Source organism: Dipodomys spectabilis, unplaced genomic scaffold (assembly GCF_019054845.1).
Source record: "Dipodomys spectabilis isolate Male_0828 unplaced genomic scaffold, ASM1905484v1 ptg000127l, whole genome shotgun sequence".
In the NCBI taxonomy this organism is placed as follows: Eukaryota; Metazoa; Chordata; class Mammalia; order Rodentia; family Heteromyidae; genus Dipodomys; species Dipodomys spectabilis.
This window is the reverse complement of record NW_024870804.1, coordinates 1,662,608-1,677,499: the sequence shown is the minus strand read 5'-3', so window position 1 is coordinate 1,677,499 and position 14,892 is coordinate 1,662,608. Positions and strand designations below refer to the sequence as shown.

The 14,892-nt window shown below is 38.6% G+C and overlaps 1 protein-coding gene across 3 annotated transcripts in view; it reads right to left on the bottom strand.

The window, feature by feature from the left end:
- The window catches only part of Acsm3 (acyl-CoA synthetase medium chain family member 3), a 38,961-nt gene that overhangs the window by 11,907 nt on the left and 12,162 nt on the right, over positions 1 to 14,892 (bottom strand). For all 3 annotated transcript variants that reach the window (XM_042689781.1, XM_042689780.1, XM_042689782.1), the window contains exons 4-9: positions 7,662 to 7,869; positions 5,997 to 6,140; positions 5,644 to 5,800; positions 5,292 to 5,371; positions 1,377 to 1,500; positions 179 to 259 (exon numbers count right to left, since the gene is read on the bottom strand). In XM_042689781.1, the coding sequence (XP_042545715.1) occupies positions 179 to 259; positions 1,377 to 1,500; positions 5,292 to 5,371; positions 5,644 to 5,800; positions 5,997 to 6,140; positions 7,662 to 7,869 (794 nt within the window). The remainder of the gene's footprint in view (positions 1 to 178; positions 260 to 1,376; positions 1,501 to 5,291; positions 5,372 to 5,643; positions 5,801 to 5,996; positions 6,141 to 7,661; positions 7,870 to 14,892) is intronic.

Sequence of the window (14,892 nt, the reverse complement as noted above, 5' to 3'; positions counted from 1 at the left end):
CATAAAGTATTATTGAGTGCACATTACCAAAATGTGAAAGAAGAATAAAATGTTGCTGAAATTCCACCATTGAATGCTAATCACATTTTGGTAATATCTTTTAAAACAACATAGACATAAGAAAAATTAGCATCACTTATAGGGAATTTCATTAAAACTAGAAAGTGTGTGTACCAACCTTAACATCAAAAGCAGGAGAAGCCTTTCCCATTGAGCCAGGCTTAATTTTCATTCCCTTAAAATTTCCACAGATTAGCACCTAGTTATGAAGAAGAAAAATAAGATAACATTATCGTATATTATCATACATTCATTGTACAAATATTTGCTTTAAGAACTTACTATGAACCAAAACCAAAATTAAGTCTCTCTTTTTTCATGGAGTATAGAGATTGACAATAACTTACAAGTGTATATAATAAAATTTTTGAGAGAATAAATTCATAATTGCTAAACTATCCATTATTATGAAAACAATGAGTATATTAATATTTGTACTTGTATTCCTATGATAGTTGTTGTGCTCATTGTTTTTAAATAATTTGTTTTTGCTTTTAATTTTTTGGAATTTTTGCCCAGGTAATAATTCTCAGGGTTTATAAATTGAAACATTACAGAAAGATACACCATAAAAAAATTTCAACCTTTTCTTTATTTTCACTGTCTTATCCCTCCCTCTGGTACAAAATAACAACTTTGTTCTTACTTCATTCGTTGCCTATAGAATTCCTAAGAGCTCTTGGAAAATCCCCTTTAAAGTTGCTTACCAACTCCTTAAGAATTGAGTGTTTAAGGAAACAAGATGCTCAGCCAGTTTTCCACTTTGTGACAGCCCCGATTATTGCTCTTGACACAAATTCATTAGTATTTCATATTGTGGATCGTGGGACTTGAACTCAGGGGTGCTGTCCCTGAGCTCTTTTTGCTCAAGGTTAGTGCTCTATCACTTCTGAGCCACAGCTCTACTTTATCCCCAAGGGAGCTCTGCTCTTTGGGCTGTGTTTATGTATATGCCTTGCTGAGGCTTGGTCTCTACCCAACATGTGCCTGCTGTTTTTAAAAGCTTGGCTTAAGCTCTGTTTGAGGCTGCAAGTCTTTGTAATTAGCCACCTACAGACCACTAGCACTCCAATAAAGACTCCAAAATCCAACCCCTCAAAAAGAAAATATTGTGAAGCTGGGTACCAATGGCTCACATCTGTAATCTTAGCTACTAACTAGTTTCTCACAGGTTTTACTTTAAAAAAAGAAAATCTGATTCCTAACCACATCACTTACTCCCTTATCCTTCAAACATTCTAAGACATAATAGACATTTTGATTTTTACTTATCTAACCCAACCGTCTAGTCTTATCTTTTCAGGAAGGTCAAGTACCGTTTCTGTTTGTCCATATCCATTATAGATGTCCAGGCCTGTCCGGCTTTTCCATTGTTCTGTCACTTCAGGATTGATTGGCTCTCCTGCACTCACACAATGCTGTAAGCTTTTGAATTTGTAGCTTCTCAGACAAGAGATAACACATTTAAGATTAAGAGAAAAAAAATGGGAAGAATTAGAAATTAGAAGTGTTGTTCATACCAAATAAACATAATTCTAGTATAAAATTATACCAGTTTTGCTTTTTGTTTTGGGTTGTAAAGCCATGTCATCCTTAGGGAAGGTATACAACAATAACATTTTAAATAAACAGTTAAAATTTCCCTTACATTTATTTATAAGCCTGAAGTTGTGGGTGCAGTGAATTGTTCTTTCTTTTCAGATGAACAATCAATGCATACAAATGGAATCAATAATTTTTAAAGCATGTATTCTTTTTTTCTATTTGCTGGGATAAGATTCTAAATAGGAGCAACTTCTTTATTGTCACAGTTCAGATAACTTCCATCACCCAAAAGATTAAGAACTTTCTTATCTCTCCAGTTTTTACTAGCACCTGTTATTTGTACAGGGGGGTTCATTTTGACAGTCAATTTAAGGGTACAATATACTTGATCAGTCTAACTCCTTGCAACTCTCTCCATCATACTCTCACCTCCTCAAACCAATCTTAATTCATTGTTTCATTTTCACATGTGTACATGAAGCGTTTTAGCGTTTTAACCACATTCTCCTTTCTTTACCCTCTGTTGGCGTTTTCTCCTTCTCATTCTTATCCACACAGGTCTCAGACAGGACCTGTTTTACTTTCTGATCATTCATTTTTAAAAGTATATGCTGCTGGGCACTGGTGGCTCATATCTGTAATCCTAGCTACACAGGAGGCTGAGATCTGAAGATCGCCATTCAAAGCCAGCTGGGCAGGAAAGTCCGTGAGACTCTCATCTCCAATTAACCACCAGAAAACCAGAAGTGGTGCTGTGGCTCAAGTGGTAGAGCACTAGCCTTGAGTTGAAGAGCTTAGGGACAGTGCCCAGGTCCAGAGTTCAAGCCCCATGACCAACCAAAAAAAAGAAAAAAAGTATATGCTTTCTGATAATAGGTGGCTCACTCCTGTAATCCTAGCTACTCAGGAGTCTGAGATCTGGGGATCATGGTTTGAAGCCTATAATTACAAACATATATAAATTATATAATTATATATATTATATTGTGTACATTATATGTGATTATAGTATAATTATATATTTAGTATATAATTATATATTATATATTATCACATAATATATAACAGCATCCTAACCAGCATATGTTGTTACTTGTGTCCTTAATAATGATCATTCTGACTGGAGAATTTCATCTCAGTGCCATTTTGATTTTGATGCATTTTTTAACAGCCAGGGCTATTAATCATTTCTTTATGTATTTATTGGACATTTGTATTTATTTCATGAATTATCTGTTCAGTACATTTGCATATTTATTTGATTCTTTGGGATTTTCATTTTTTCTTCTTTTAGTTTTACCTCTTTGTAAATATTTTGCTCTCTGTCAGATATACAGCTGGCAAAATTTTCTTCCAGTCTGTTTGCTGTCTCTTCAGTTTAGTGACTATTCCCTTTGCAGCACAGAAACTTTTTGATGCAGTCCTATTTGTCAGTCCTTGCTCTTAGAGATACTCTAGTTCTATTCAGAAAGTTGCTGCCTTAAAGGACGCTGATGGATTACACTTGTAGTCCTAGCTACTCAGGAGGTTGAGATCTAAGGATTGTGGCTCAAAGCCAGCCCCAGCAGGAAAGTCCATGAAACTCTTATCTCCAATTAACCACCAGAAAGCCAGAAGTGGCTCAGTGGCTCAAGTGGTAGAGCACTAGCCTTGAGCTGAAGAGCTGAGGGACAGCACCCAGATCCAGAGTTCAAGCCCCACAACTGACAAAAAGCAAAGTTGCTGCCTATGCCAGTATGTTCCAATGTTTTCCCTATTGTTTCCTGTAGTAGTTCCAAAGATTGTTACATTAATATCCTTTATCCACATTGAATTTATATTAGTATAGGATAAGAGATAGGATTCCAGTTTCCCTTAGGTTATCTTCTCTTCAATATATATTTTGGGCTTCTTTGTCAAAATATAAGATTGTTGGTGCTGTTTGTATTTATTTCTGGGTATCCTATTCTTTTCTGTTGTATTCTATTCAGATGTTCCTTTCTGCTCTGTTGCTCATGCATGGGGATACCTCCAAAACTCATGTTTTTGTTTTGTTTTCTCAAGATTTTTTTTTTTTTTTTGGCTATTTAGGGTCATTTGTGCTTTAATAGGAATTTTAGGACTAAATTTTCTATTTCTATGAAGAATTGTGATCTTGATGGGAATTGGATTAAATCGGTAGATTACTTTGGGTATCATAACCATTTTCTTAATAATTCTTTCAGTCCATGAGCAAAGAAGTCTTTTCCTTTTCTGGTGTCTTCAATTTTCTTCTTCAAAGTTTTATGGCTTTTATCTCTGTTAAGTTTACTCCTAAGTAAATGCCTAGACTATTGTGAGGCTATTGTGAGTGTAGTTGATTTCCTGATTTATTTTTCTGGCAAGGCAATTATTTACTTTCGCCAAAGAGTATACCATTAGCCAAAAATCTTGCAAGCAAGCACGCAAAGCATGTAGACGGATCCCTGTTTATCCCTAATGCTGCAAGCCCTGCCCCTCTGCTCAAATTGGCCAAGCTCAGAATCACAATCTGCTCACACTTGGCTAGTTTGAAGACAGTAGGATGCAGCAAAATACAGTTTTACATGTTAAAAAGTAACCATTAAAAGACTTTTGGTGGGGGGGAGGGAGGTCGATCGTGGGGCTTGAACTCTGGGCCTGGGTGCTGTCCCTCAGCTCTTCAGCTCAAGGCAAGCGCTCTACCACTTGAGCCACAGCACCACTTTTGGTTTTCTGAGTGGTATATTGGAGATAAAAGTCTCATGGAGTTTGGACTGGCTTTGAAGCATGATCCTCAGATCTCAGCCTCCTGAGTAGCTAGGATTACAGGCGTGAGCCACCGGTGTCCGGTGTCCGGTATCCAACCATTAAAGACTTTGATTGCTGTATGTACAGCAATTTCAAAACATACTCACACCTTCTGCTACTTTTTTGAACAATCTGAGGTGTATCTTACACCCTTTGCTACTGTCTTGAGCAGTCTGAGGTGTGGATTTCCTGATTTCTTTCTCAGCCTGTTCACTATTATTATCCAGAAAAGCTTCTGATTTTTTGATATGTTGATTCTCTATCCTGCTACATTGCCAAACATGTTTATCAGATATGAATTTGGGGGTAAATCTTTACATTCTTTAAATAAAAGATCACATAATAATGGGCTCAGAGCTACAGACATAGCTCAGCCTCCCTTTTCTTTCCTTTGTGGAAGCCTCCCTAGTTACAGAACTTATCATTTGTAGAATGTCAACAAGAAGGAGCAGGATGAAAAGGAAAGGACTATCAAACCATACACACACACACACACACACACACACACACACACACACACACACGCGCGCGCGCGCGCGCACACACACACACATTAGTCTGAAGTTCCCCTGCTTTTAGGCAGAAAGGCCTTTTGTTTTCCAGCTTCCTCTTCCTTTTCTTTTTTTTTTCTTTTTTTGTTTTTTTGGGGGGTCCTGTCATGGGGCCTGAACTCTGGGCCTGGGTGCTGTCCTTCAGCTCTTCAGCTCAAGGCTAACTCTCTACCACTTGAGCCACAGCGCCACTTCCGGCTTTTTTCTTTTTGCTTATGTGGTGCTGAGGAATCGAACCCAGGGCCTCATGCATGCAAGACAAGCGCTCTACCACTGAGCCACCTTCCCAGCCCTTCCTCTTCCTTTTCTCTCTCACCAGTTAGCACTTATATACCAGTTTAATCTTACCTTGTCATATCATTCTGTACAAGCATTCGGTATGCAGTTGGTGCTGAACAGAAGACTGTGATGGGAAACTCAGAGAGTGTCTGAAATTAAGAAAAGCAAACGCTTGGCCTCACTATGCCTTAATAAGTGTTTGAATGTCTATGATAGGCCCAGCATGATGGAATCATTATTTATTTACTTTAGTGTACATGAACTCACACTGCTTATCTTTTCAGGCTTATCGATTTACAAGTTATGACATTTCTTAAATCATGATGTCTACTGTGATCTCTGCAAGTTACCTTATTCATCAGTCCTATCAGTGATACTACTATTACATTTCTAAATATGGACCTATTGTGCTCTTTCTTACTTGTAAGATAGAAGTTGACTCAAAACGGGGCAAATGGTGTGCAAATACACATGCTCCTTGGATCCATGGAGAAAAAACACTACTCCATGCAGACTTTGCCCAGCCTGTATCTGAGGTATTCCACATCACATCTGAGGGTGTCAAATCCAGCCAGAACCTTGGAAAAACAAATAATAGTCTCAATATAGAAATTGGTTAAATTTGTAGGAATTTGACATACATAAATGTGCATGTGAATTTAAATGTACAAACTTGAATGTACAAATGTACAAATATTGAATTTGTAAGAAAATATTAAATTTGTAAGAAAACAAATTTAAAAAGCCAGTTTTGATTCAGTACTGTGAAAATACCTTCCATTTACAGATAATCCTAAACCAAAACTGCTATGGGTATGTCCAATCATTTTAGGAAGTCCAGTTGTTCCGCTGGTAAAGAAAATGGCCATCATCTCATTGTGTTTTGTTCTTACACAGGTATGATTATCACTGGCATGTCTGTAAAGGAAAATCTGTAATGAGTCTGCATGTTAAACACTGCCATCAAGTGTGCCCACTGAAAGGATTTGAGAAATCATCTACTTGGAATTTTTAATTTAATGCATTAGTCCCCAGTCACTTGAATCCCAAAATATAATTATAATACCTACCCCATAATCTCATTTAAATATATCTGAAATGCTTGGAACAGTTTCTGGAAAAATAATCAGTGCTATATAAATTTTAACTATTATAGAGGAGGTAGGAACAAGTCCATAGTTACAAGCTGGCTCTCAAACTCTTTAGGAAAGGTAAGAGGCTCATTGTAGGAAGGCAGTTTGCTGCCAGGTTAGTGCTAGGAACTGGCAAGAGTTCCAAATGACTCCTAGAAGTAACCCTTAGTAGGATTTGGAATTTCACCATGTACTTTAGATGTTGTTTTTATTTAAACCTAGTACAAGTCTGGTTGTGGTCACAGGTCTGATTGTGATCATTTTTTCCCAGCTTTTTTCAAAGATAATGACTTTGTGGTTGATGCCCTTCTTAGATCCCTCCTTGATTCCTCTGTAGGAATGAAGGACTTAATGTCCCCAGGTACTGGGAGCCTTCTTTAGAGGTTACCTGAGAGAAGTCTCTTTTCAGGGTTACCCATATCTAATATCTAATACCCATATCTAATAACTGGTCAAGGTGAATGTATAGAGGACATAATTGCTTGCTTTAGCTCAGAACTGCTTTGAGGATTGTCCAAACCAAACCGAGAGGTTCCCAGGGGTGAGGTGAGAGCTTTGTGGGAAATACATTGCAGATACATTTCTCTCTTTGCCCAATCTCATCTTCCTCGCTTTCCTTCACAGGTATTGATTCTAAGAGAACTCTTTTTTTTTTTTTTTTTCTTTTTGTCAGTGGTGGGTCCTGAATTCTGGGACAGCCTGTATGCTGTCCCTCAGCTCTTCAGCTCAAGGCTAATGCTCTACCACTTGAGCCACAGCACCACTTCTGGCTTTTTCTGCTTATGTGTTGCTGAGGAATTGAACCAAGGGCCTCATGCATGCAAGGCAAGCACTCTACCACTGAGCTACCTTCCCAGCCTCAAGAGAACCCTTTAATAAGCTTCTTTCACTTCATCTCAGGGATTGCTTCCTGAGGATACCAACATATAAAAAACACTTTCAACCTCTTCCTGCCTCAGAGCTTAGCACTGTTAATGCTGCAGTAATCACCAATTGTTCTGATTACTACTGGGTTGAGTAGTTTCTATTGCCTTTTTTTTTGTCAGTCATGTGGCTTGAACTCTGGGCCTGGGCACTGTCCCTGAGCTCTTCATTTCATAGCTAGTGCTTCACCACTTGAGTCAGAGTGCCACTTCTGGTTTCTGGTGGTTAATTGGAGATATGAGTCTCATGGATTTTCTGTCCAGGCTGGCTTTGAACCATGATCCTCAGATCTCAGCCACTAGAATAGCTAGGATGACAGGCGTGAGCCGCTGGCACCTGGCCTTTCTTTTAAGGAAGCTGCTCTGTAGTTAAGGCTACTCACTTCATCATCTCCTTGATGTTCCCCCACCCATCTCTGGAGTGCTTGGACACCATTAGCTTGCAGTGGAGATGTTCACACTTAGGGGCAACAGCATCTACTAGTGGGGCTAAAACATCATTGGTAATAATGCACTTTGCTTTTGAAGATTGCAGTCTGTAGAGGATGTCTTTCTGGGTCAGTTGAGGGGTTCCTGGGATTAAAATTGTTCCTAAAAGAGTATAAAATAAACAATATTTAAAAGTCAGGTTTTCCTTATGCTGTTTAGCATAGTGTAGATAGTGTACGTACTTTCTGTATTTTTCAGAATAGAAGACATCTGTCTTCTGTTATTCTGGTTTTGCCTCTCAAGAGGTCTCAAAATCTGCAATCCTTTTTCCTTAACACAAAAGAGTATTCAATTGAATAATTATCCTGTATTTGAAGACCATCCATTGGGCTTGAAGAATATTATAATTAAAAAGTAATTACTGAGTGCTGGTGGTGCATGCCTATAATCATAGCTACTCGGGAGACTGAGATCTGAGTATCATGGTTCAAAGCCAGCCAGGGAAGGAAAGACTGTGAAACTCTTACCTTCAACAAACTACTCAGAGAAATTGGAAGTGGTGCTGTGGCTCTCAGGTGGTAAAGCACTAGCCTTGAGTCAAATAAGCTCAAAGACGGTGCCCAAGACCTGAGGTCAGGCCCCAGCATCAGCACATGCACACGCATACACTCACACATACACACACACACACACACACACACACACACACACACACACACACACAATTACACAACACTTATTGAGTACTTGAATCTCAGATACTATTTTAAGTGTTTTTCACATTTTAACTCATTCAAAACATAACAGAAAAACTCCTAAATATAAAAGCTGTGGGTAACTTGCCCAAGATTACCTAAGTAGCAAGTGGCAGGTAAGGATTCAATGCTACAGCCTGACACAGAAGCTAGACACTTGCCACTTCAGTCCAATGACTCTTATAGTGTACATGATTGTTTGGGGTTTTCCCAGAAAGAAAATGGTTGGCACATGCATCTTTATTTTTTTTCATCCTTCTCTGGCTTGCTATAGATTACACTGTGAGGTAATAATGAACTTGACTTTCCTCAAGTCTGATAGTTGTAAACCTGCTTTGAGAAGCTACTATACCTCTATGACCCATTTTCTATCTGTAAAATGGGAGTAATAATATTCCTTTCTTTATAGGGTTATTTGAGGATTAAACAAGTTAAAGCATGTATAGAGTTTAAATAGAACTCAATTTTTAGCTATTGAGAAAACACTATCTTTTTTTTAAGATGGCATTTTATTCAAGAGTCTGTTTGTCTAATCTTCTGAGATCTACCACTCTTTGTTCCATACCCTCAAGAGAAGAATTGAAGCATTTGCATCACAATGGTTTTTATTCTTCCCAAGTGATGGTGCAGGCAAGTAGGACTGAGAAACACATGCTTGCCATTCATGGACTCTTGACATTGGCTCAATTTTTCACTTTAGGAAGAATTAGTTTCTCTTCAGGTACCAAATAAGACAAGAACACAAAGTTCTTCAGAATAGCTCCTCCTCCTCCTCCTCCTCCTCCTCCTCCTCCTGCTCCTCTTTTTCTTCTCTTACTCTTTCACCTTCTTTTTCTTCTTCCTCCCCTTCTTCCACCCCCTCCTTTTTCTTGTCCCCCTCCCCCTCCTCCTCTTTCCCCCTCCTCCATCCTCCTTTCTGATTCTTCTTCCTGATTTCCTGGTCTAGAGCTTGGATTGGGACTAAAGTGTCTTCCCTTAGCTTTTTCATTCAAGGTTGGCACCTGTATCACTTGAGCCACACCTCCACTTCCAGCTTTTTGGTGGTCTTTTAGAGATAAGAATCTCACAGATGTTACTACTCCAGCTGGCTTTGAACCATGAGCTTCAGACCTCAGCTTCCTGAGTGGTTAGGATTATAGACATAAGCCACTGGCGCCTAGCCCAAAATGGTTTTGGGATTGGCTCAGCTTCACTCTTTTTTTTCTTTTTGTTTTGTTTCATTTACTTTTCTCTTTTTTTTCTTTACTTTTTTTCTTACTGAAGCACAAACTCAGGGCCTCACACTTAAAGGCGATATTCCTTAGTCTGTTTTGCCTCCTGAGTAGCTAGGATCACAGGTATGAGCCACCATGCCTGGTCCCTATCTTTTCTTTCTAATCAGAGCAATGCAGCAGTTTTTATGAAGCTTTATTCTATGATTATTTCTTAGAAATGTTCCATCTAGGGATAAGAATTATCCTACTATAAGCTGTGACACTTTATGTAATTGAATGCTACCCTTACAGGAAGCTTACTGCCAGTCTTTTATGCACAAGAGCACTTAAGAACATTTCTGTTGATCATTTCTGCCCTTACATAATTCATATCATATCTTTAAAGGAACCTGCTAATAGTAATCAATCTTACCTATAAAAAACTACTTCCTACCTAAATTAAGTATTAAATTTTTTCCAGGGGCAAACAGTTACTTTACATTTAAAAGCCTTCTAGCTGGGAAGATGGTTCAGTGGTAGAGTGCTTGCCTTGTATGCATGAGGCCCTAGGTTCAATTCCTTAGTACCACATAAGCAGAAAAAGCCAGAAGTGGCGCTGTGGCTCAAGTGGTAGAGCACTAGCCTTGAGCTGAGTTCAGGCCCCACAACTCACACACATACATACACACACACACACACACATATTATATATATATATATATATATATATATATCCTTGTGGCATTTCTCTGAAGTGGTGTCATAGTTAATTATAGATACAGTGGATTCATTTATTTGTTCACTAATTCATTTAAAATATCTATAAAATTTAAAATATTTAATAAAATGTTAAAGTTTATAATAAATACTTTTGTAAATGCCTACAAAATGGTAGAGAACAAGACATAGGTCTCCTATCCTGGATGTTACATTCTAATTCAGGGAGACAGACAGTAAGTATATCTACACTAAGAAGGGATGTTATGGTACTGTTAAGAGGCAGGGACCATGTAGCAAGTGATAGGTAGATAGATAGGATAGCCACTGTTAGCGGGATTTCTGTGTACTTACTTTGCATATGAAAAGTTCAGAACTCTCAAAATTTCTGCTTCTGTTATTTGCACAAACAAATAGAAATTGGTGGTGCCACTAAAACCATAGAGAAAAGATCTCAGAAAAACACCATAGAACAGCAGAATGGACACTATGCTGGCTTGTTTTGTTTTGTTTTTGTTTTGCTTGTTTCTCTAATCAAGATATGACCACAGGGGCTGAGAAGGTGGCTCAGTGGTAGAGCGCTTGCCTTGCATGCCTGAGGCCCTGGGTTCGATTCCTCAGCACCACATAAGCAAAAAGAAAAAAGCCGGAAGTGGTGCTGTGGCTCAAGTGGTAGAACGCTAGCGTTGAGCTGAAGAGCTAAGGGAGAGTGCCCAGGCCCAGAGTTCAGGCCCCATACCCCCCCCCCCCCCAAAAAAAAAGATATGACCACAGCCAGGTATGGCAGCACATGCTTGTAATCCTAGAATTCAGGCTGAGGGAGGAAAATTGTAAGCAGTTGCACATGTTCCATAAAGGGATAGATGAATATAGAAACATGGATGAATAGATTAAAATTCCAAATCCTGGTACAAATAAATATATCTTATTCTGTATCTATATCCACCAAAGAATTTTTGGGGGGGTCCTGGGGCTTGAATTAAAGGCCTGGTGCTGTCCCTGAGCTTTTGTTTTGAAGGCTAGTATCCTACCTCTCCCTGCTTTTTTTTATATATATATAGTTAATTGGAGTGAAAAGTCTCACAGACTTTCCTGCCCAGGCTGGCTTTAAACTGTGATCCTCATATTTTAGGATTACAGGTGTGTAGCTAGGATTACAGGTGTGAGCCACAAGCTAACACTTCAATTTTCAATGATCACTTATTAAGAGAGAAACATCAGGAAATCAAATGACTATGAGCTCTTTTCTCAATATGTTGTGAAGACTTACATTGTTAGAATATTAGATTTGCAATGGCTTTCCTGTATGCCAATAATGAGAAGAGTGCCGATGAAATTAGGAAAGCACCCTTTTGTAATAGCCCCACAAAAAATAAAATACTTAGGAGTTAACAAAAGAGGTGAAGGACCTGTATGATGAAAACTTTAAAACCCTGAAAAAGGGAATTAAAGCAGAACTAAGCAAGTGGAAAAACCTCCCATGCTCCTGGATTGGGACATCGTGAAAATAGCAATACTGTCAAAGGCTATCTACAAATTCAATGCTATACCTATCAACATTCTAACCTCATTTTTCAATGAAATAGAAGAAGCAATCTAAAAATTCATATGGAACAATAAAAGACCCCGGATAGCAAAAACAATCCTTAGTAGAAAGAACAGCGCTGGAGGAATATCAATACCAAATTTCAAACTCTACTATAAAGCCATAGTAATCAAAACAGCTTGGTACTGGCACTAGAACAGACCTGAGGACCAATGGAATAAGACTGAAGACCCAGAAATGAACCCACAGACCTATAGTCACCTAATATTTGACAAGGGAACTAAAGAAATAGAAAGAAAGACAGCCTTTTCAGTAAGTGGTGCTGGCAAATTGGTTAAACACTTTAGAAAACTAAAACCAGATCCATGTATATCATCCTGCACCAGAATCAACTCCAAATTGATCAAAGACCTCGGAGTCAAAGCAGACTCCATGAAAACATTACAGGAAGGAATAGGAGAAACTCTAGGGCTCCTTGGCACAGGCTGAAATTTTCTTAATACAGATCCAGAAGCACAACAAATCAAAGAAAGGTTGGACAAATGGATTGCATGAAACTGCAAAGCTTTCTGCAAGGCAAAGGACATAGCTAACAAGATCAACAGAAAGCCCACAGACTGGGAGAAGATCTTCACTAGCCATACAACAGACAAGGGTCTCATATCTCAAATATAATTGGAATGCAAAAAACTAAATCCCCCAACAAAAATTCCTCAAAGAAACAACTGCCCGATTAACAAATGGGCTAAAGACTTAAAGAGAGACTTCTCTGTAGAGGAAATAAGAATGGCCAATAAACACATGAAGAAATGCTCCACCCTACAGCAATAAGACAAGATGCAGACATAAAGGGGATCCAAATAGGGAAAGAAGAAATAAAACTCTCCCTCTTTGCAGACGACATGATCTTGTATTTAAAGAATCCCATAGACTCCACTCCCAAATTACTCAAGCTGATTCAAAACTTTGGCAAAGTAGCAGGGTATAAAAATAACCCCCAAAAATCAATGGCCTTTCTGTATGCCAACAATGAGAAAAGTGTGGCTGAAATTAGGAAAGCAACTCCATTTGTAATAGCCCCACAAAAAATAAAATACCTAGGAATTAACTTAACCAAAGAAGTGAAGGACCTCTATGATGAAAACTTTAAAATCTTGAAAAAGGAAATCAACACAGAACTTAAAAATTGGCAAAACCCACATGCAGAAAACTAAAAGTGGACCCCAGCCTATCACCATGCACCAACATCAACTCAAAATGGATTAAAGACCTTAACATTAAACCTGAATCTCTGAAACTACTGCAGGACAGAGTAGGAGAGACACTTGAACTAATAGGCACAGGAAGGAACTTCCTGAACAGAGTCCCAGGGTAACAACAAGTTGGAGAGAGACTCGACAAATGGGACTACCTTAAAATAAAAAGCTTCTGCACAGCTAAATCTATCGCAACTAAGCTAGAAAGACAACCAACTAATTGGGAAAAAATATTTACCAGCAATATATCAGACAAGGGGTTAACATCCTGTATATACAGGGAACTCAAGAAACTAATCCCTCCCAAACCTAACAAACCAATTACTAAATGGGCAAGGGAACTAAAGAGGGACTTCTCAAATGAAGAAATAAAAATGGCAAAGAAACACATGAGGAAATGTTCATCATCCCTGGTGGTGAAGGAAATGCAAATAAAGACAACCCTGAGATACCACCTTACCCCAGTCAGAATGTCCCACATCCACAAATCAGCCAACGACAAATGCTGGAGGGGATGTGGAGAAAGAGGAACCCTATTACACTGCTGGTGGGAATGTACACTTATACAACCACTTTGGAAAGCAGTCTGGAGGGTCCTTAGAAAGCTAAAGATTGACCTCCCTTACGACCCAGTCATACCACTTCTAGGCATCTACCCTGAACAACAGGAACCAATATACAAGGACACGTGCACCTCCATGTTTATAGCAGCACTGTTCGCAATAGCTAGGATATGGAAACAACCTAGATGCCCCACCACAGATGAATGGATCCAAAAATTGTGGTATCTATACACAATGGAATATTATGCAGCCATTAGAAATGACAAAATAATGGCATTTGCAGGGAAATGGATGGAGCTAGAAGGAATCATGTTGAGCGAGGTAAGCCAAGAACGAAGAGACAAACGGTACATGGTCTCCCTGATAAGTGGATGCTAAATCCAAAAGGTTAGGTGATACGACAAAACTAACAGGACTTAAGAAATAAAGAACTCCCGCTCATCTGGTTGAACCACTACTAAATATCCCCATGCTGCTGATCACAAATATGGTATATAACATGTGAACACTGTTATATATTACAGACTGTGGTAGACAATTTGCTCCAGGGAAGTTAGAATGAACTTGTGACTTTGAAATTATGTAATCATTTAATCACAATCAAAAAAAAAAAAAAAAAGAACCTCGGGGAAGGGAGGGAGGGAGGGGATGGTAGGGGGAAAACAATGGAGGGGGTAACAATGTTCAAGAGGAAGTGTACTCATTACCTCACTCATGTAACTGTAACCCTCTGTATAGTAGCTTTACAATAAAAAAAAAATAAAATAAAAATTAAAAAAAATGGCAAAACCTCCCATGCTCCTGGATTGGAAAGATTAACATCGTGAAAATGGCAATACTTCCCAAGGCTAACTACAAATTCAATGCAATACCTATCAAAATTCCAACCTCATTCTTCAAGGAAATAGAAGAGGCAATCCAAAAATTCATATGGAACAATAAAAGACCCCGAATAGCAAAAACGCTCCTCAACGGAAAGAACACTGCTGGAAGAATATCAATACCAAATTTCAAATTCTACTATAAAGCCATAGTCATCAAAACAGCTTGGTATTGGCATAAGAACAGACCTCAGGACAAATGGAATAGAATTGAAAACCCAGAAATGAACCTACAGACCTATAGCCATCTAATCGTCGATAAGGGAGCTAAAAG